General features: G+C 41.5%; 1 protein-coding gene across 3 annotated transcripts in view; it reads right to left on the bottom strand.

The window, feature by feature from the left end:
• The window catches only part of CAMK2A (calcium/calmodulin dependent protein kinase II alpha), a 173310-nt gene extending 171798 nt beyond the window's left edge, over nucleotides 1–1512 (bottom strand). The window contains exon 1 of one of the 3 annotated variants that reach the window (XM_060765445.2): nucleotides 1090–1512. In XM_060765445.2, coding sequence (XP_060621428.1) covers nucleotides 1090–1151 — 62 coding nt within the window. In that variant the 5' untranslated portion in view covers nucleotides 1152–1512. The remainder of the gene's footprint in view (nucleotides 1–1089) is intronic. The other 2 variants (XM_060765443.2, XM_060765444.2) reach the window with 2 other exon arrangements.
• Between the last annotated feature and the right edge of the window lie 20816 nt (nucleotides 1513–22328).

Raw genomic sequence — 22328 nt, 5'->3', positions numbered from 1 at the left:
CTTGCACAACTCCCTAAAATACATAAACATACACAGAAATATAAACTCAAAGATTCAGGAATTACAATCCTGCCAATCATGAATAAGCAATATAAAGGTGTTTTGATGAATTAGAAATATACACAGAGATCACAATTGCAATCACATTAGACACACACATATCTTGATATGCATCTAAACTATTTGATCGAGTAAAGTGAATTCTCATATGCTTCAATGGGATGAAGCACATATTCAAAACTCACACATCCTCATACACACATATATAATATACATAGACACATTTTATGCATGCTGACCGTAAGAAAAGCAAACCTAGTTAGTGCTTGCAAAGCTACAGTTCAATGTGCAAAGCTAAACACCATCAGATCACTTTGTTAGAAGCTCTTGTAATCCCACCAACATTTCCTCTCACACTGACTCTTTCCTCTGAGATCTTTTACACCAGGTTTCAGTGGTCCCTGAACAGCTATCTTACACTAAACAGGGTTTGGAGAAAATAAGCAATGGAACCATTGCTTTCCAGGACACCTTAAGAAACAGCTGGCTATCCATTTCTTGGGAACACAGACTTCCCTGGAGCGTAGCTCTGGACTAGACAAATCAGACACACAAACTTCATCAGAATGCAGTGACAAAGGGTCATCTTTAAGAAGGACCAGAGCATCCTTACCCATTTTGTTTTGGTCATCACAGAACTATAGGCAGCAACAGAAAGACATGCACAAACTAACACAATCACACACAAAAGTTCACAATGTCAGCAAGGGATAATATTTAACCCTTTCCTGTGCTGATCTCTATTGCCTTGTGAAAATGAAGGAATATGCAAAAAGCCTAATTTTTGCAGCAATGTTTTTCAGTTCTTCTTTCCTAGCATTGCCTCTCCTTTGCTCTTTGGAGCCTGCCTTTCCCTGCTTCCTGTGAGTTTGTATTATTGCTCACTCCGTTGCCTTTTCTCTCCCTGGGGATGCCAGCTGTTCCACTTTGGTGGAGGTTGCCTGTCCAGCCAACCTCTGCTTTGCTCCCATTAGGTCCCCAAACCATTTCCTCCCTTCGCTCCTTGCTCCCCGTCTGTCTGAAACTTACTTCCCCAGCTCTTCATAAAGCTGGTATTCTTCGGTGAAGCGGTTGCAGGTGATGGTTGCCATCCTGGATGCCGGCTGCCTGGGTGCCTGGCCTGAAGTTTGACAAGAGCACCTCTCCTCACTTGGGCCACTCGGTCCCCGCTCTCCTCCTGGGCTCCTAGTGCTCACTCCCTCTCAGAGGTAAATAAGCGGAGAGGTGTGATTGACAAGCCTGGAGATAATGATGAGGGTAATTTGTCTTTGCAGCCTCGCAAGCCTTCGTCGTCAGCATCCCGCTCTCCATAGCAACCACCTCTGGAACGCCCTGGTCCTGTTGCCCGGGCAACTGCCTCCCAAACACCTGCTCGCCCTGCCACTTCCACGGCTCTCTAACGCCCTGATTCTGTGATTGTGGAAACTGCAGCCAGAGAGAAACATCAGAAAACCACTCCAAGGAAAGCCCCCAGGGAGAAAAAAAAAAACACAAAATTCAAAATATCAATATTAAAGGCACATATTAAGTCATGCAAGTGAGAATTAACTGGGGCAAAAAAAGGGTTACTATGGAAACGGCCATTGCCACATTTACAGGAGGGTCTCTGGAAAGACAGGATGCTGTTGCCCTGGTAACGGCATCTTCTCCTCCAGAAAGACAGGTATTGCTGCGTTGCCCAGGCAACCGCAAGAGTTCCAGGGTTTAAAGAAACAGGATGCTTTTTGCAACCGAAGCTACTCTGAGGGGAGATAGGGATAAATGGGGGTTTTTTATAACATTTTCAGGGTCTTGAGAGCCTTCTCAAGCACTTTAGAACTGGATACCTTTAGAGGGCTGTACAATATAAAGCAGTCAGAATTTCTCCAATTCCTGTAGAGGGAGCAGTTATAACAACCAAAGCAGAATCTGAAAAACCTTCTGGAAAGCTTTATTCCCAGTAGGGAGTCTGGCCCAGATTTAATGCACTTTCTGTTTTGTTTTTTTTTCTAGTGAAGCTTTAGAAAAAATCAAGAATGGAGGGGAGAGTGCATAATGCGTTTGTTTTATGCAGCTGCAGTTGAGGAAAAGGATCCAGATGGAAGAACATGTTGCCTGGCAGACCCCATTCCTCGTGTAGGAGTGATCGGGGAGTGTGGGCCGAATTAAGGATCCCGAAATGCAGGCAGTATATGGAGAATCATATTTTCTGCCAGGAACCCTGAAGCCCTGCCTCTCAAGCAGTTGGGAAGGAGACAGCCTTCTCGCAGATTAAAGGTCGCCCACACAGGAACAAATATATTAAACGTGTTTAGGCTTTTCCTCATCTTTGGGAGGTTTGTAAGAATTCTCTTTCATTAACTCTTCTGAACTAATTATCAGATCCATATTTCTTTGTAATCTATTTTTTCAGTACACCAATGCACAGGAAATGTAGCCCTTAATTGGTTTTATTTGATAGGATATCACTTGTACTTTGTCTTTCTCCCAATATGGAACTTAAAACTTATCATATATTTTAAAAACTAATTGATTTGGAGTCAGGGTTGAGTGTTTGGAGTGGCAACTGGAAGATCTGGGGTCAGATCCCTAGATCATGAGGTTCACCAGGTGTCTTCCACCTGGTGCCAGGAGCTACTTGAGAAACTGCAAGTCGCTTCTGGTGTGTGAGAACTGGCCGTCTGCAAGGATGTTACCCAGGGGACCTCCAGATGTTTGATGTTTTACCATCCTTGTAGGAGGCGTCTCTCATATTCCTGCATGGGGAGCTGGAGCTGACAGAGGGAACTCAACCCACTCTTCCCAGATTCAAACCACTGACCATTGCACCACCAGAGGCATCTTCCACTAGTTATTCTCTTTCAGGCTCACCTACCTCACAGGGATATTGCGAGGCTGGAGGGCAGGGGAGAGAAAGCTAGGTACATAAACTTGAGCTGATTTTGTTGCCCCAAGAACAGAAAGGTTTAGTCCTGGAGTGCTGCAGCTTCAGTGTTTCAAACTGAAGACACACAGCGATGGGTAGCAAATCAAAGGTTTTTATTCTTCTGTGATCAGAGAAGGATGCAAGGAAAGGTTCCTAAACGTGACATGCCCTTATAGCAGAGCCCACCTATATTTTTAATGTCACAAAACCAATGTATTTTGCTCTTATTGGCTCAATGTATACAATTTGTTTCTCATCCTAAACACTGTGATTGCCAGATCATGTATGGCAGGAATTTTAAGAATGTTTTATTGGTGATTTCATGTTCTTGCTGGCTAGTCATGTCTTGTACCCCTTCCATGGGCTGGGTTTGCCAGAAAAGACAAAGGATGGTGGGAGGGACAATGGTTCATGGTGGTGGTGGTGGTGGTGGTGGTGGGTCATCTGGATTAGGAGGGAAAGGTCACCCTTAGGTGATGGGATTTTTCTTTCTTCTCACAATGGAGAGTTGCACCTGGTTGACAGGATTTCCAATCTAGTTTAAATGGGATTATTCTATTTGATCGGAAATTTGGCTATCATACTGGGTCAGCCTGTGCCCCAAGCCTCTAGTGAGGGGATGAGTTGCCTCTGGAGACTTTTCAGAGCCATGAGCAGGAGGGAATTCCAGACCCAAATTTGGATATAGATTTAGTCCCAGAGTCAGAAGCACCAGGGGAAGATGGAAATGTAGCAACACCTCAGCCTGCAGAGACAAAGCAGGAGCAAACTCAGGGTCAGGGTTTTCCTCCACTCTGTAATCAACCAGCAGCTGCTCCTGAGCAGACACCCAGCTCACCTAAGTGCTAGAGATTAAGGTTTGCCTTCAAGGAAAGATGTAGAAGTGCTTGTTTAGCTGCAAGGGAGCAGCAGAGAGGAACTGCCAAAGTGCAGTTAGGATCCAGCCCATAGCTTACTAGCTTACTATAAAGCAGCAGTGAAAGTTGTGGGAGCACTTTGCATTCACGCTGTACCCAATGCTTGTATTTCACTGAGAACTGCTGGACCTTGACCTCTGCGTTGGATTATCGTTGACATTGCGCCAGCCTTGACTTGTGCATTTGAATTTTGGATTACTCTCTCTGGATTACCTTTGGACTTGGCATAGTGACTTTGGTGAACATTATTCCCAGTGGGGTTCTTGCATGTTGGTGTGGCTGGAAATTGACTGTTGGTCTTTGGAACACCTGATATTCTAAGATTAGCCAGCACAGCTATTGTCTTAGTTCAGGTGTTTGCCTGGTGACCGACTTATCTGGAATTTCCTGTGCCCTGCATGTGTACCTTCTATTGTTGTGTTGGGCGAGCAATAGACAGGGCTGTGAACAAGGACTTCCTATGCCCTTATAGCAGGTGGTGTACTGAACAATCATCTATAGAGAAACCTTTTGCTTTTCAAACAACAGTTTGAGGAAAATGGGGTGTCAATGTAACTTATGAATGCAAATATTATTAGATATTTTATCCCATGAAGCCATGAAGAAAAGATAAAGTGTATAGATCAGAATGGGCAGAAAGAACTTTGAGGTAGGGCATTTTGACTACATTTTGCCTACGTTGTGGAAACTGCTGATTTTTGTTCATTCTACCTAAATATACTTGAGCCTCAGCCACCAACAGATTGGATTTGGTCATAACAGATTAAAGTAACAGAAAATTACAGTCATTTCAGAGTTCCCTGAAACAAAATCAGGCTCTTTTTCTCAAGTAGGAACTTAGGAATGAAGAAATATTTTTCCCCATCAGTGGGAGTTGGGAAGTATAGTTGGGAACCATAGAGAGAGCTAATCTTTCAAAATGATTTAAACTCCATAGTTACAGACAAAAGCAAGTTCTTTTTCCCCACATTCTACAGAGGTGATTAACAAATGTTTGTGTAAATGACATTGAACAGTATTGTGAACAATTTGTCAGCAATTAGGAAGAGATACAGTTAGGAACATGGGCCTTGGAATTGCTAGGAACTGATCAGATCATGAGGCTTACTTTGTTGGATCATAAAAATATATCAGAAATCTGCCTGTACCAAAAATGCTGTGAGAGATGCCTTCGGGAGGTTTACAACAAGGTACAACAATGATAGCTCAACCCTTGTGTGAAGGCATTTATATATTATGGGCCTAAATACCCTAAAGACAGCATATCCCACCTGATCTTTATAAATAAGCAAGATCAATATTGTTAAGTACTTGGATGGGAGACTACTGACAAAAACCAGGTGCTGTACAAAGAACTGACAGAACCACTTCTGAGCATTCCTTGCCTAAGAAGATCCTATGAAACTCATGGGGGTAACCACAAGTTGACATGTGACTTGAAGGCATATGTATACACAAACATCTCCCTTTCCTCCTTTCTTCGTGTTGACTTTTTTCATTCATACTGTGTTTCCTTTAGATACAAATAACAAACTCATAGAATGGAAATAGGTCTTAGAAGCTCTTTTGCCAAGTTCCTTGGGTCTCCAATGAAGGGTAAAGTTATGGTTTCCCAGACTTATATATTTTAAATCAGGGAGAACCCATCACATAATATAATATTTTGGTCCACTGCTAAACAACTCTCAGTGATAGAAATTTGTTCCTGGGGTCCTTTCACACAACAAAATTACAGCACTATAATTCAATTTTAACTGTCATGTATTTTAAACTGTATATTGTATTGCTTTTACCACTGTTCACCACTTTGAGTCTCTTTAAGAGAAAAGGTGATATATAACAACAACAGGTGCATACTATGGCATTCTGGGGGTTTATAGTTTGGTAAAACATTACAGTTCTCTGGCTGAGAATGGTAAATACCTAAAATACAGACCCCCAGAATTTTATAGGATGGTGTCATGGCAGCTGAAAGGGGATCATAGCCCTATAGTTATGTAGTGTAAATAGGGCCCTTGTGTCTTAGCAGAACTTGCTACCCTGAAAATTTATTTATTTATTTATTTATTTATTTATTTACCTTACTTATATACCGCTGTTCTCAGCCCGAAGGCGACTCACAGCGGTTCACAACAAATACGAACAGCAAAAATTCAGTGCTACAGTATAGAAACAGTTAACAACCTAACACATTACACAATTAATAAACAGTTACTACAATACCCATTCACTGTCGTCTCGTCATCAAAAACATGTTCCAGATTCGTCATCCATTGTTCCATTCCAGTGTTCATTAACCAATCATTGCATTAATTATTGGAAAATCCCACCCATTGGTTCTTTTCCTGGGTTTCATAATGAAAGAGAACTATGCTTAACCTTCTTCTTCCTGACAACCTTGCAGATATGTGGGTACTGTGAGCATTTGTTTCTTTAATCCAAAGTTCACGGCTGCCACATCAGATCTCTAGGGAAACAGCAAGTATTCTAAAACACTCACAGAGCCCAAAATCGATCTTTCTCTTCATTTTTCTTACACAAACCCAAATGGCAGTCTGCTCTTTGTTTCCATCAGAGATACCGAGATTAAAATGTCCTAGCCAAGAATGGGAAGAAGGATATATTTATTTTTCAGCTATGTCCTTGCCATTAAGAAGTCTAGCTGTTGACAGCAATCGGTCATCACCCTTAACATAGAGAACTTGGAAAATTTCAAGGTCGGTTAAAGTAGTTTCTAGTAATACTTCCAGATCCATTGACCTCCTTTTGTCTGAAAGCATCTCACAACAATGGATCAGTAGCTGAGTGACAGACCAATCGCAGAGCTGGCCACTTGAGACCGAACACAAAACAGCACCTTCCATGAACTGATTCATATTTCCCTCAGCCGATCAGCTCATTTTGGCTCTTGATGCAAAAAATTCCACAAGTGTTTTTTCACATACCCTACACAGTAACAATACAATCATAAAACCCAATTTTGCTGTCTGAAATGGCCTCTCTAAATGCTGATGTTTCTACCATCTTCATGAAGGCAGCAGTGGGCTAATAGAGTGGTCCCATAGGCAGGGATTTCTGTAGACAAGATGTCACCATAGATATGGTCAGGATGTTCCTTCTCCTCCTCCATGGTGCTGTGCTCTATTATTATTATAGTGGTAGGACATGGCGTTGAGCTTCCATGAACAGCTCAGCTGGGATGGAGAGTCCTTAGAGCAGTGGTTCTCAACCTTTGGATCCCCTGATGTTTTGGACTTCAACTCCCAGAAATCTAACAGCTGATAAACTGGATGGGATTTCTGGGAGTTATAAGCCAAAACACGTGGGGACCCACAGGTTGAGAATCACTGTCTTAGAGGATAGAGCATTCTTTCAGTTGGTGCTCTTTCTTCACTCTGATCCTCCTTCACTGAATGACTACAGTACTATTAGAAAAAGAGGCAAAAGCTTCTCCACATCTACTTTTACACACCGTACACATGAACTTTGACTGTGTAGCCCTTGTTTCCTTTTTCTTTTTTCTAAAACCTTTATCATATGAAGCAGTTGGATCACAATTACAGCAGAATAACTGTGGGACATAGCCCACACATTTCTTCCTCTTCTGCTGTTCTCATAAAGGGAATTTATTTCACAAAAAGATGCCATTAACTGAGTGTATGTCAATCGAATGGTTTCCAGGCTGTCTCCCATTGGGAGAGCAGCGAGAGCACAACAACACCATGTGATAGCCCCAGCCAAAGATGCTGTTGTCCTGCTATAATTACATTTTGCCTGTCTTGTGTTAGTACCCATTTTGAGTAAATTAATTAGGATGATACAGTATCGGTTGCTGTAATATTTTCAGCTGCACCCCCCGCCCCATGGCAAATATATATATTCATATTTGTTGTCCTAGATTGTTTTATGGAAATTCCCAACACCAGCAACATTTTTGCCTTGCTTTTGAAAGTTGCTTTCTAAAGACATATCTGGACAATGTATTCCCTTCTCCTTTAAAAAAAACTATAGAGTTATAGTGCTATAGTGCATCAGTGAAAATCTCACATTTGTACTATAACTCTATGACTCTTTAAAAAAAATAACTTTTAAAGGAGAAAATGTGCCTGTAGGACTACCCCAGAAAACCACACCTGCTTCTTTAAAACCTTTGGAAGAGCCCTAGGGTAACTTAAATAAATGGCTCCAAACAGTCCTTCAAAAGAACACAGTGAATGAATGAACATAGAGGTGTTAAGAAGTGGCAAATTCCAGGAAAATCCCATAGAAGCTGCATGCTGAGAGCACTTGCTGCTTCACACCAATCTGGAAAAGCCTATTGTTATCTTTCACTATGGGGTCATTTCTCCAATCAAAATCATTTTGATTGTCCTTTTCTTAGTCTTTCCCAACTTTCTGATGTCACTTTTTTAAGATGCAGAGACCAGACTATATGCAGTAGTCAAGATGATGTGCCATAGATCTGTATAGTGACAATACAATATTTGTAAGTTTATGTTCAATTCCCTTTATAATTATAAAATCCATGTTTTTTTAAAGCAGCCATATATACTTTTTAACGCTGAGATGAGTAGGAGCTGTGGTGGCATAATGGGTTAAACCCTTGTTCTGGCTGAACTGCTGACCTGAAGGTTGGCAGTTCAAATTCGCGAGACAGGATGAGCTCCCGTCTATCAGCTCCAGCTTCCCATCCAGGGAAATGAGGGAAGCCTCCCATAGGATGGTAACACATCTGGGCGCCCCCTGGGCAGTTTCTCAAGTCACTTCTGACATGATTTTTAAAAAAACACAGAGATTTTCAAGCACCCTAAGATCTCTTTCATGGTCATTTGCTGCCAGCTGAGATATCGTCAATGCGTATGGGAAATTGTTTTGCCCCAATATGCATCACTTCAGACTTGCTTATGTTGATTCATGTTTGCCATTTCAGTGCCTATTTCCCAGCTGGAAGAGATCCACTTGGAATTCTTTGTAATTATTTTTATTCTTAGTACTGTAAATCATTTACTGCCATTAGGAAACTTAGTCAACTCACTCCTCCATTCTAACTCCAGGGGCCCTGTGACATCACACAATTGTGGAGAAATTATATTCTACTGCCATGCCTGCATCCTATGCACCCCCCTGAGCAGATACTAATTTTTAAAAGAACATTACAATTTCTCTTGTTTTATTTTTGCTTTCTTTTTTTAAATGTATCACAACATGAAATCTGGCTTTTTGAAGTCAGTGCCACATATTGAGTTGACATTTTCATCAGATTATCCACTTCAGTTCTTTCTTAGTCAGAGAACAGTTTCCTTATCAGGTTCTGCCACTGTAGACCTTCTATCATTTCACTGATAAAAACTGGGATATATGTGACCAAGCAACATCAGAATATGGTCAACATCACAAAAGTTATGAATGAGGAATTCACAAGCCAAGAGAGATTGCAGCAGGTTATTTTCATCTAAAGCAGGCATGGGGCAAACTTCAGCCCTCCAGGTGGCTGTTAGGAATAGTGGGAGTTGAAGTCCAAAACACCTGGAGGGCCAAAGTTTGCCCATGCCTGACCTAAACTACTGGAAAGGACAAAATTCTGCTGTCCCGTCCTTTCCTCCCCATCTACGCTGAGTGAATTGAATGTGAATTACTCTTGCACTTCAAACTCACTTTATAACCATTCAAATCAGTCGAGGTCAACAGGAGAAAATATGAAGTGATGGTAAAGATTGGGGCATTTCAAAAGCAGCTGAAAAAGTGAGATAACAAATGATTTATTGGGATTGTCTTTTCCATATTGGGACAGGAGCAATCTAGGAAGATACGTATGGTGACATTAGTCCCTTTTCCTCTGTTAGCCTCAGCTAGCCACTTGTTTGCACTCAGCTGTGTGTTACTTATGAAATTGCCAATTCACCAGGCACATAATGTCCTCTCATGTCATCATCCTTATCCCAGGTTCTCACTTGAGAAAATGAAAAACATAAATACCTAATCCAGGGCACTGAACTAATTGGTTGGATCTAGCCATTTTTGAATGCCATTGTGTTTCTGCACCCATTGGTGAAAAAGCTTCTCCTAATTGCTTAAGCATGCAATACTATAACAGCACTATAATGCTTATAGAAACTTATTTCAATATCGGTTTCAACTTCATCTGCAGTGCACAAACTAAATAAACTATAGTTGAAGGTCTCAGATTATAAGATACCTCTGAATACAAACAAATGGACCAAATCTGCTGTAATAATGCAATTTTCTACCATAACTGAATTCTGTAATGCTACAGAACCTCTTAATATCACCTAGTGCATGTTTCTAAGCCACCCTAATGCTGCAACCCCTCAATACAGTTCCTCATATTGTGGTGACCCCCAACCATAAAATTATTTTCATTGCTACTTCATAACTGTAATTCTTCAACTGTTATGAATCATAATATAAATATCTGATATGCAGGATGTATCATTCACCTGAACCAAATTTGGCACAAATATCTGATACACCCAAATTTGAATGCTGGTGGGGTTGGGATTGATTTTGTCATTTGGGAGTTGTAATTGCTGGGATTTATACGTAACCTACAATAAAAGAGCATTCTGAACTTCACCAACAAAGGAATCAAACCAAACTTGGCTCACAGAACTCCCATGACCCACAGAAAATACTGGAAGGGTTTGGTGGGCTCATCCAGAGAGCACAGTGGACTCAAGCAATGATGGATCTGGACCAAACTTGGCATGAAATTAGGGAAAATAGACCTTGACATTTGGGAATTGTAGTTGATTTATAGTTCACTTACAATCAAAGAGCATTGTGAACCCAACCAACAATAGAATTGGGCCAAACTTTCCACACAGAACCCCTATCCATGACCAACAGAAAATACTGTGCCTTCTGATGGTCTTTGGCGACCCCTCTGACACCCCCTCATGAACCCCCCAGGGGTCCCGACTCCCAGGTTGAGAAACGCTGACCTAGTGAGAAGCTTGGGATCTAAATGTGTCCCATCATGATCCCTATTTATCTGTTTCAATGCAGAAGTGGGATTTCTATCCAAAAGGATTTTTGAGGGCAAAAGCCAGCAAGTACAGTCCCAGTCTGGGCATACCTGTCAAAGCTTGTTGGCTCCTCTGCTGTCCCCAACCACCAAATTGCAGTGTGGAACTTGTCAGAAAATCCAGCTGAGCTGATGGATAGAGACATTGGAAGTGATTTCAATCACCTTGAGAGAGAGTTTGCCGTGCTATGTACTTTTCTGCGTATACTTTGCCAGATAATTGCCACCCCTCACAGAGATACATTATGTCTAATGCCATCAGTGCTAAATCTGAACTAAAGAAGTATGTCATTGCCAGCAGCAAGGGACTGGTGGCTGAGTACCTATTGCTATAACGCCATGGAAAGCTAATTGAATCCAGGCAATTGTCCCTTATAAAATTATAGACTTAGGTACACCCACATTTATACCAGTAGACAAATCCTAAGGCAGTAAAGAGGCACATGCAGATCTGTTGATATGCAGAACAAAACATTTTTTTATTTCTTCTTCACAGCTAATGGAGTAATGTATATGCAATGTACCATGCTTTTTTTTAAGAAACCAAAGTGTATGTCTGCACCATACCACAGGTCTGTTTCAGGTACTGAACATGTGAAATTGGTTCCTTGGTATCCACTGGGATTTGATTCCTCAGCTCCCTTCGAGTTTGAAAATATGTGGATGCTCAAATCTCTTTATATATAGCGATATAGTAAAATGGCATCTCTTATGTAAAATGGCAACATCAGGGTTTTCTTTTTTGGAACTTTTAATCACAAATGGTTGCATTCACTTTTGGGAGTACAGCTTGCCGAATCCAAATCCAAAAAAGTCAAATTTTCAATATAAAAATAATTTTTTTAAAACCTTTATTTATAGACCACCCTATTTTCCCAAAGGGACTCGGGGTGTTTTCCAGCATATATGGCAAGCATTCAATTCCAACAAGGAGAAAACACACACAAAAAATACATCAAAATTACATTCAAACTCTTCTCTGTTTTATACTGCCACAGATGGTAGCTAAAACCTAGTGAGGGTGCTTAAGCTATGAACAAATAAACACTACTTGAGATTTCTTAGCCTCGCAGAATGACAATTCCCAAACTTTCCTGTAAAAAGGAAATCACAGGTCAAACATTTCAAGATGTTAGGATAGTCTTCCTCATTTTAATGCTCTTCAAATGTTTTGGATTTCAAATTTCATCAGTACAACTAAATATGGGAATTATGGCCAGTCGTGTCCCAAACATATGGAGGATACCAGTTTATTGATGTTGCCCCAAAATTAATCCAGCGTGCATGTTCTTGCCTTATAAGTTCCATGTGTTGAATCAGTAAAAATAAGATATCCTGTTAGAAAACCAACTATGATTACCTAGTAACCACCTGATTACACTGTTGTGTTTTCATGTGTTGCTTTTATTTTATTGCAGATCAGTCCCAGAAACCTTCATGGCTTGACCCAGTTTAATAAAACATGAATGGACACATAATTAGAGGGACGGTTTGAAATTGTCCTTCTTTTTCATTGTAAAGATGAAGCTCGGTTATGTAAGCAGGCAACTGCTATGAAGCAGAGGGGGGATCTCAGTTCTGTTTTAGTCCCTGTAACATTGGTTATGAAAAATCTGTAAGGTAGCTGAATGACAGCACGCCTATTTCTGACTGAATGAACAATGACATATGCCATGGGGATTTAAGACAACAAGACTCTTCCTGCTGATTTCAGAAAGAAAGTATGGAATGTTTATTGATATGAGAGAGCTTCTTTGGCCATTGACAAAATTGGAGCTAATGAGGAAGTAATGATATGGAATGTGACTGATCACACACAGTGTCATTCTGAAATATGGGATTAGATCATTTTCTTCTTCTATCCTAAGGTCACCTAAAAGTGTATCCTTTCATTTTCTCCTGGAATGTACTTGTATAAGTAGCTGCCATATATGCCAATGAGAAAATCTGAATCTCTCTGGTTGTCGTAGCCAGTGGTAGCAAGGATGAATGGAACAGAAAAATAATCAGATCGGTGTTGGCAGAATAATGAAGAAGGAAGGGAAAGAGAGCATCAATTATGTGTGTATTGAGTAAAAGAGAAAAATGAAAAGTGCTTGGATGAAAGGAAGGAACTGAAACAAGTGAAGCACAGTCTCGGTATATCACATATTTGGATCTGTACTTGCTCTCTGCACACATTTTTGAACTTTGTAGGGAAAGATATGGAACAATAATTCAGCTCCTCCTCTCTTATGCAGGGAGCCTCATTTCTACTTCAGCTGTCAGCAATACAGCAGCAGAACACAGCATGCAACCTCTCTTAGCTTGGTGACCTGCAAATGTTTTTCACTGCAGACCTTTTAATCCCCCTCCCCCTTTCATGCTTCAGTATTTTTGTCCTTTTGACTTGTGTTTAATTTTTTTTTACAATCATGGCTGTCATCCTCTTGGGAATTTGCAGTGTCATAGAATCATAAGTTGGAAAAGACCCCAAGGGGTTTCTGTCAGACATGTGTTAGGCACAGATTCCTGCACCTGGTTTTCGGCTAGATCATGTTTGAGGTCCTGTTCAATTCTATGCTTCTATTCTGCAACTTACATATCTGCTCAGTCTGTACCAATGAGACTCTCTTTTGTAAGCAGTTAGAGAATTCTTTGTGCTGCAGGGCTTAGTTCTTTAGATGAGAGAAAGCACATTATTGTGGGGGGGGGGGCAATTACAGCTACTCACTATCTGTTAGTTTTAAATGCCCTCATTTTAAATGCCTTTTCTTGTCCAGGCACAAACAAAGCTTCTGCAAGCAAAAAAAAATGACAACAAAAGCCTTTTTACAAGATTTTTTATGGCCACCCAACCCCCTATTTTTCCTCCTCATCCTATTTCTGGTGAGAAGTTTTTAACAACCTTGGCACTGGGAAGGGACTAAAGGAGGACTGGAGTTACACACACTTTAATGTTACATTGCACCAACATGTCTGCAGTATCAGTACAGTAAACAAAGCCTGAGCTGCAAAAGAGTCAGATTCTGTTCCAGCTGCTCCTACTGTAGTTGTGTGTACATGTTTATAACAGGCAAGATGAACAGCAGCTGTCTCCAGAATCCCTTACCCTGCATGTGTGCACAAACAGCAAAACAGAGAGAAAAGAAGAAAGCAGATAAACCTACTCACTTGCTATCCCCAGCACATTAAAATGCATAGCTACTTTAAAGCTATGTTTGACCGCCAAAAAGGAAATCATTCTGAAGGCTGATTAACAACAACAAAATCATTTGTGCCATTGAGTACCTTTTGCAGGTTCAAAATATTTTTGTTTATTTATGCAAGACTTACTTGCCAGACTGTTTCATTTCACAGGTACATATTGTTACTTCTGAACAAAATAAAATGTTGAAACATGTTCAACAGCTCTTCTTTTTGTGGGGTAGGAGCCTATCCTTATTCTTTGCATGTTATTTCTGCTTCTGACACTGGCTTTTCTGTTAATAAAAAAAAAGTCATGCCAGGGACACATTTACTTTTCTGAGCCATGCCAATAGTAAATGTTAAGAAAAAATAACTTCACTCTTTTTCAATATTATTTTAAATGTCCAAAGTACAAAAATGTCCCAAAATTAATCCAGAATCTCCTGTCCATAAAGCAGGAGTGGAGAAAACCTGGCCATGGGGTCATATTATTATTATTTTATTATTTACTTTACTTGTATACCGCTCTTCTCAGCCATCAGGCGACTCAGAGCGGTTAACAACCAGTATCAGCAACACAGTACAAAATCATTAGTTATTTAAAACAGTAGTATCAATAAATTAACATCAAAAACATCAAAGCAACAATACAGCAAAACAACAATCCATCACGTCTCATCAATAGAATCAGCATTCGATCTTGTTGTCCATTAATCCATATTCCAGTAAACAATCAATTGCACTGTTTAGTTAAAAGCCTGTTCGAAGAGCCAGGTCTTCACTCTCTTCCGGAATGCCAATAATGAGGGGGCCAATCTAATGTCTGTAGGAAGGGCGTTCCACAGCCGGGGGGCCACTACTGAGAAGGCCCTGTCTCTCGTCCCCACCAGCCGTGCTTGTGAGGCCGGTGGGACCGAGAGCAGGGCCTCCCCAGACGATCTTAATGTCCTAACTGGTTCATAGGAGGAGGTGCGTTCAGACAGATAGGTCGGGCCAGAACCATTTAGGGCTTTAAAGGCTAAAGCCAGCACTTTGAATTGTGTTGTTGTTCATTCGTTCAGTCGCCTCCGACTCTTCGTGACCTCATGGACCAGTCCACGCCAGAGCTCCCTGTCGGCCGTCACCACCCCCAGCTCCTTCAAGGTCAGTCCAGTCACTTCAAGGATGCCATCCATCCATCTTGTCCTTGGTCGGCCCCTCTTCCTTTTGCCTTCCACTTTCCCCAGCATAATTGTCTTCTCTAGGCTTTGCTGTCTCCTCATGATGTGGCCAAAGTACTTCAACTTTGTCTCTAGCATCCTTCCCTCCAATGAGCAGCCAGGCTTTATTTCCTGAAGGATGGACTGGTTGGGTCTTCTCGCATTCCAAGGCATTCTCAGCACTTTTCTCCAACACCACAGTTCAAAAGCATCTATCTTCCTTCGCTCAGCCTTCCCTAAGGTCCAGCTCTCACATCCGTAGGTTACTACAGGGAATACCATGGCTTTGACTAGGCGGATCTTTGTTGCCAGTAAGATGTCTCTACTCTTTATTATTTTATCGAGACTGGACATTGCTCTCCTCCCAAGAAGTAAGCGTCTTCTGATTTCCTGGCTACAGTCTGCATCTGCAGTAATCTTTGCACCTAGAAATACAAAGTCTGTCACGGCCTCCACGTTTTCTCCCTCTATTTCCCAGTTGTCAATCATTCTTGTTGCCATAATCTTGGGTTTTTTTATGTTTAGCTGCAACCCAGCTTTTGCGCTTTTTTCTTTCACCTTGATTAGAAGGCTCCTGAGCTCCTCCTCGCTTTCAGCCATCAGAGTGGTGTCATCTGCATATCTGAGGTTGTTAATGTTTCTTCCAGCAATTTTTACCCCAGCTTTGCATTCATCAAGCCCCGCACATCGCATGATGTGTTCTGCATACAAGTTAAAAAGGTTGGGTGAGAGTATGCAGCCTTGCCGTACGCCTTTCCCAATCTTGAACCAGTCTGTTGTTCCGTGGTCAGTTCTTACTGTTGCTACTTGGTCCTTGTACAGATTCCTCAGGAGAGAGACAAGGTGGCTTGGTATGCCCATATCCCCCAAGAACTTGCCACAATTTATTATGATCCACACAGTCAAAGGCTTTAGAATAGTCAATGAAGCAAAAATAGATGTTTTTCTGACACTCCCTGCCTTTCTCCATTATCCAGCGGATATTGGCAATCTGGTCTCTCATTCCTCTGCCTTTTCTAAACCCAGCTTGAACATCTGGCAACTCTCACTCCATGTATTGCTGGAATCTTCCTTGCAGGATCTTGAGCATTACCTTACTGGCATGAGAAATAAGGGCCACTGTACGGAAGTTGGAGCAGTCTTTCGCATTTCCCTTTTTTGGTATGGAGATATAAGTTGATTTTTTCCAGTCTGATGGCCATTCTTGTGTTTTCCATATTTGCTGGCATATGGCATGCATCACCTTGACAGCATCATCTTTTAAGATTTTAAACAGTTCAGCTGGGATCTCGTCGTCTCCTGCTGCCTTGTTGTTAGCAATGCTTCTTAAGGCCCATTCAACCTCACTCCTCAGGATATCTGGTTCTAATTCATTCACCACACCGTCAAAGCTATCCTCGATATTATTATCCTTCCTATACAGATCTTCTGTATAGTCTCGCCACCTTCTCTTGATCTCTTCAGCTTCTGTTAAGTCCCTGCCATCTTTGTTTCTTATCATACCAATTTTTGCCTGAAATTTACCTCCAATGTTTCTAATTTTCTGGAAGAGGTCTCTTGTCCTTCCTATTCTGTTGTCTTCTTCCACTTCCATACATTGCTTGTTTAAAAATAGTTCCTTATCTCTTCTGGCTAACCTCTGGAATTGCGCATTTAACTGGGCATATCTCCCCGTATCACTGTTTCCTTTTGCTTTCCTCCTTTCTTGGGCTACTTCCAGTGTCTCAGCAGACAACCATTTTGCCTTCTTGGTTTTCCTTTTCTTTGGGATGTACTTTGTTGCCTGAACAATGTCTCGGATTTCTGTCCATAGTTCTTCTGGGACTCTGTTTACTAAATCTAGTCCTTCAAATCTGTTCTTCACTTCCACTGTATATTCGCTAGGAATGTTAGTGAGATCATATCTAACTGGTCTGTGTATTTTCCCTGATCTCTTTAGTTTTATTCTAAATTGAGCAATAAGAAGTTCGTGATCTGAGCTACAGTCAGCCCCAGGTCTTGTTTTCACCGACTGAATGGATGTCCGCCACCTTTGGCTTCAAAGAATGTAGTCAATCTGATTTTGGTGCTGACCATCTGGTGAAGTCCATGTATAAAGCCGTCTTTTAGGTTGTTGGAAGAGAGTGTTTGTTATACACAGCGAGTTTTCCTGGCAAAATTCTATCAGCCTGTGTCCCGCTTCATTTTGTTCTCCCAGACCATGCTTGCCTGTGATCCCAGTTGTCATTTGACTTCCCACCTTGGCATTCCAGTCTCCTGTAATGAAAATAATGTCTCTTTTTGGTGTATTATCCAGTAGGTCCTGCAGATCCTCATAGAACTGATCTTTGAATTGTGCCCGGTAGCAAATTGGCAGCCAGTGGAGCTGGCGCAACAGAGGAGTTGTATGCTCCCTGAGTGCCGCTCCTGTTAGCATCCTGGTTGCCGATCGTTGGACCATTTGAAGCTTCCGAGCAGTCTTCAGAGGCAACCCCACGTAGAGAGCATTGCAGTAGTCTATACGGGATGTAACCAGGGCGTATGAGACCCTCATGACCATTTGATCTGGCCTTTGCTCTCCCACCTGAATACTAACCAAGATTTGATTCAGATCTGGTATCTTTAAACAATACCCACAAAAACTGAATCTCAGATCAAAATTAAGGAAATTACAGTACACAGAAAAAATATCAAGAGTCAATGATACAAAAATTGGATATGTTCGAAATCTCAGGTTCAGGATGAGAACAGCAATCATTGCAAAATAATTTGCATCCAAGACCCCACTGCTGTGGGTGAAATTGCCCCTTTGATGGCTTCCCTGGATGGAGACCAGGGTTAACCCGCCTGGTGTATGTGACTGCTGAAGCAAGTCACATGGGGAGGGCTGTCCGCCTCTGTCCTCCTTTCTGCTCTTTCCAAGGCCAGATCAGCAGGAGTGCTGCATTGCTCCATAAGATCTATAACTGCGGTTTGTGTGGATCCTTTTTGCTGGGTTTGTTGTGGTTGCAAAGTTGGCACTGGGTTGAAACTGAATCGATAGGACTGCAGAAAGTCGGAGGCAGATTGTTATTTTGAGCTAGGCCTTTCCCTTCTTGCTCCCTTTCCTTCCCTGTCCCAGTGGCTTCTACTCCTTGCCTCTCGGGCATTCACCCTACGATTTGGGATGTTTCTGCCTATGGCAATATTGGCAAGAATTTTCTAGCAGATCATAATGCAGGAGTGGGGCATGTTTGGGCTGCAGGCCATATAAGGACCGCAAAAATCATTTGGTCTAGCCCGATGTGGGGAAGTATACCTGCCCCAGTCTGCCCACTTAACCCAGATCCTGTTGCTCTTCTGAGATGTGTCGGTGACTCTTCCGTGGATCAGGTGCCGCTTACTATTCAGACCCAAACCACATTCAGGTTCCTCTCCTTACCCAGGCACACTCTGCTTCTTCCACCCAAAGCTGGTAAGTATGTGCATGCACAGGTAGCTGCCTGTGCCTCGTGGCCCTTGGAACCTTTATTTGATTTTTAATATATAATTTTATATTGTGTAATAATATATAACTCTATAATTATTCATTTGTAATAAAATTAATGAATGAATTAATAAAATATGCCCCACAAATGATATTATACACATCCAAACGGCCCTTGACAGAAAAAAGCTTTCCCACCCCTACCATAATGTGAATGGATAATAAACTAAAAGCCAATTAGTACTTCACATTGTGGGCAAAGCCACAACGTATTTTACTGGTAATGGAATTGCTGCTGTTCTTTCTCATGCATCACACAGTGGTTGAGGAAGAATTGTGGCTACCTGTGGAGTTATTTTTATGGATTTATATAAGTATATATTCCTAGTATACTTAATCAGATGTAAGTTTACTCATTTTTTTGTATGTCTGAATTGCCTGCAGTATTTATGGTGAAGCACTGAGTCACCCTTCAAAGTGCTGTAGTTTTGAAGACAGTGAATACCATGTTGAGAAATACACAAATATCAGCAGAGCAAGACAAGACAAATCATAATCCCTAGATTCCCAGATTTCATTTGATGGAAAGGAAAAATCTATCAACATTGTACTGTCCTATATAAGACAAAATGTACAAGCATTATTGTGCCCAATCATTTTGCCATAAACCAGTCTGCCTTTCAGCATTTTTAGTCAATTAATAAATTCATAACAACGATTTACATACTCTCGTGCAAAGAAATAACATTCTGCTTTATTTGTAAGCCTCTAGTCTTCTGGTAATGAAGCATTTGCTACCCCACAGAAAACAATTAGAAATCTAAGACTTGTGTGTGGTTGTGATTAGTTGCGATTCAAAATAAAAAACAGCAAAAACAGAGCTCATTACATTTTAAATAAGTCTTAATCCATGTGAAAAATGTATGCTTGTCCCGATCCTGATGTTTGTGGGGGGAAAATCTTCTAAAATTACCCTTCCATTGCCATTGTGGATAAAGGCTGCACTGACATCTGCAAAATAAATCAGTTCCAGTGTGCAGTGTTCGACTCTGGTTTGATCCCTGTTTGTGTCACATGGGGCCCTTATAATCCAAACCTAATGTGTTTTGCAAAAAATCCATGTGTTCGCGGCATTGGATTATTTTGAAATACACGACCTGCAGCAGCTGCTGGTTTATTTTAATTCCCGACATGCATATACCTATCAGCAGACTTTTTTTGTTTTTCCTGTCAATCTTACCATCCACCTTGTACTTTCTTTGGATGGTCCCTCTGTCCAATTCCCTTCACACCCCAGTGAGTGATCATGAGTGAGCAAGGAAAGTGTAAATGTCTCCCAGCACGCACGCACTCACACAGGAGGGAGGGTGGGTGATGTTTGGGTCTCTGCAGCACACAGACAAACAGAGGAGGGTATGAGGAGATGGACGGATTGGTTGGGCAGAAAGAAAGTGACAACAGAAGGAAGGAGGAAGGACTGCTGGGAGCTGATCCTTCAGTAGTAGATCCAGGGGCATCAGTGGGAGGTGAAGCTAGATCTACCCACTCACTGTTGTTAATAAACACCATTGAACATAAAATAAACCCTGATACCCTTCCCAATTCAGTGAGAGATGAAAAGTGACTGATTGGGGGAGTGTGCACATGGCAGGGTGCCTAAACCCCGCTAATTGTGTCTCTGGCACCCATGCAACTAAGAAAGAGGAGGAAGCCATGGCAGGAGCAACACTAGCATGATCCATCCCCTTTTCCTTGTGTTGATGAGTGCATGGAAAAGGTGTGGGTGCTGGTATCCCATCTGGACAGCAGACTAGTCCAAAGCATACTGGATCCTGCTCTCCACACTTCCTTAAACCTGTGGAATCCTCCAGAATTTCAAGAAAACACTGGAGCATCCTCAAATTTTTGCTAAAGTGGAACAATCCTGAATTAACCCAGTTTAGACTGCAATACTCACCGGATGTGGAGGAATGTCATGAGAACAGTGAGGAGCCAATTCAGGGTGAGGCAGATTATTTACTGTGTATACTCGAGTATAAGCCAACCTGAACATAAGTCAAGGCACCTTATTTTACCACAAAAAAGGAGAAATGTATCAACTCGAGTATTAGCCAAGGGTGAGAAATGCAGTAGCCTTAGATACCTAAGAAATTACATGAATTGAGGCATCAGTGAGTTAAATGTTTTTGAATATTTACATAAAACTGTAATTTAAGGTAAGACTGTCCAACTCTGATTGATTCATTATTCTAGCCTACTTCAATGTAAATGTGCTTACGTATCCTTCCAATAATCACCATAATTTATTTTAACAATACATTTTGGGGAAAATGCTGCGCTTATATGAATAAGGAAAAGTGGGAAAGACTGGCTCTGAGAGGAAAAGAGAGAAAGGCACATGCTGCATGAGAAAGGAAGAGAGGAAGGTGCATGCTGTGCGAGGGAGGAGGAGAGGAAGAAGAGCTGGGTTGCTATCCTGACAGGAAGGCATGGGGCTGAAAGAAACCCTTCTTTCAGCCCCACGCCTTCCAGCCAGGACCCTCACCCGAGTATAACCCGAGGGGGGCTTTTTCAACCTAGAAAAACTAGGCTTATATTCAAGTATATACATTATGTCCATGTAGATGAGTCTATCACAGTGGCTCTCAGTCTGTGGGTCCCCAGATGTTTTGGTCTTCAACTCCCAAACCAGCTGGTAAACTGGCTGGCTGAGAACCACTGGTCTAACACAATGTGAGTTACAACAGCTTTGCAAAGTGTTACATCCATTTTGCTAGAGTTGGCAGGAATTGTTGAGAAACAACAGTAGACAAGTTTTTCAGACAAGAATTACCAGGCTTGGTTGGTTGAGAACCCATGCCTCACTGCAATTCACTTGTCAGATCTGCCAGATATTATGCACCTGTTCTTTTGAGGCAATTTATTCTGCCCTGAGCTTTACTAGGGAGGGCCAAAAAAAGTTAAAGCCATTTTATGAGTGGGCGTCTGTTTGCTCCTGTCTCTTCTGTGGCCCAGCATACTTAGAGATGTTTTCTTGCATACAAATCTCTTAAGGCTTTCAAGATCGGGTCTGGGTTTCTCCTGGTTGAAATAGAAGTTCCTATAGTAACCAGAGCGAAGCTATTTTGATTTGATTTTTTCAGCAGAGGTGGCGTAACTGTGGAAGAGTTTCTCTAAAGATGCTTGCCAGGCCATATCCTAATGAAATTTTAGAGATGAACTGTATTGAGTTCACAGGAGAACTGCAACAGCAATCAGTATGTTAGTAACTTAGCGACTGAGAAGGAAGGAGCAGATTGATGGAAATACTTCAGGAAGGTGACTCCACACACAGCACAGAGACACAACAGAAGAGTTAAGAGCATGGTTAATTAAGAAAAGCATTATATCTAGCTCATGCCTCAGGCTTTAATGTCATGGTGGGGAATCTGTGGACCATTGGTCAAATGTGACCTGAAGGGTTTTTAAAGGCTGAGAAGTTGTTACATGGAACTCAAAATGCTGCATAGAATTGAGATCTGCTTTGTAGGTCAGGAAACTACTGCTTGGATGTGAGCTGTACTTTGCAATAGCAGTAGCTCTCAACCTT

Source organism: Anolis sagrei, chromosome 2, assembly GCF_037176765.1.
Source record: "Anolis sagrei isolate rAnoSag1 chromosome 2, rAnoSag1.mat, whole genome shotgun sequence".
NCBI lineage: Eukaryota > Metazoa > Chordata > Lepidosauria > Squamata > Dactyloidae > Anolis > Anolis sagrei.
This window is presented reverse-complemented; position numbering and strand designations above follow the sequence as displayed.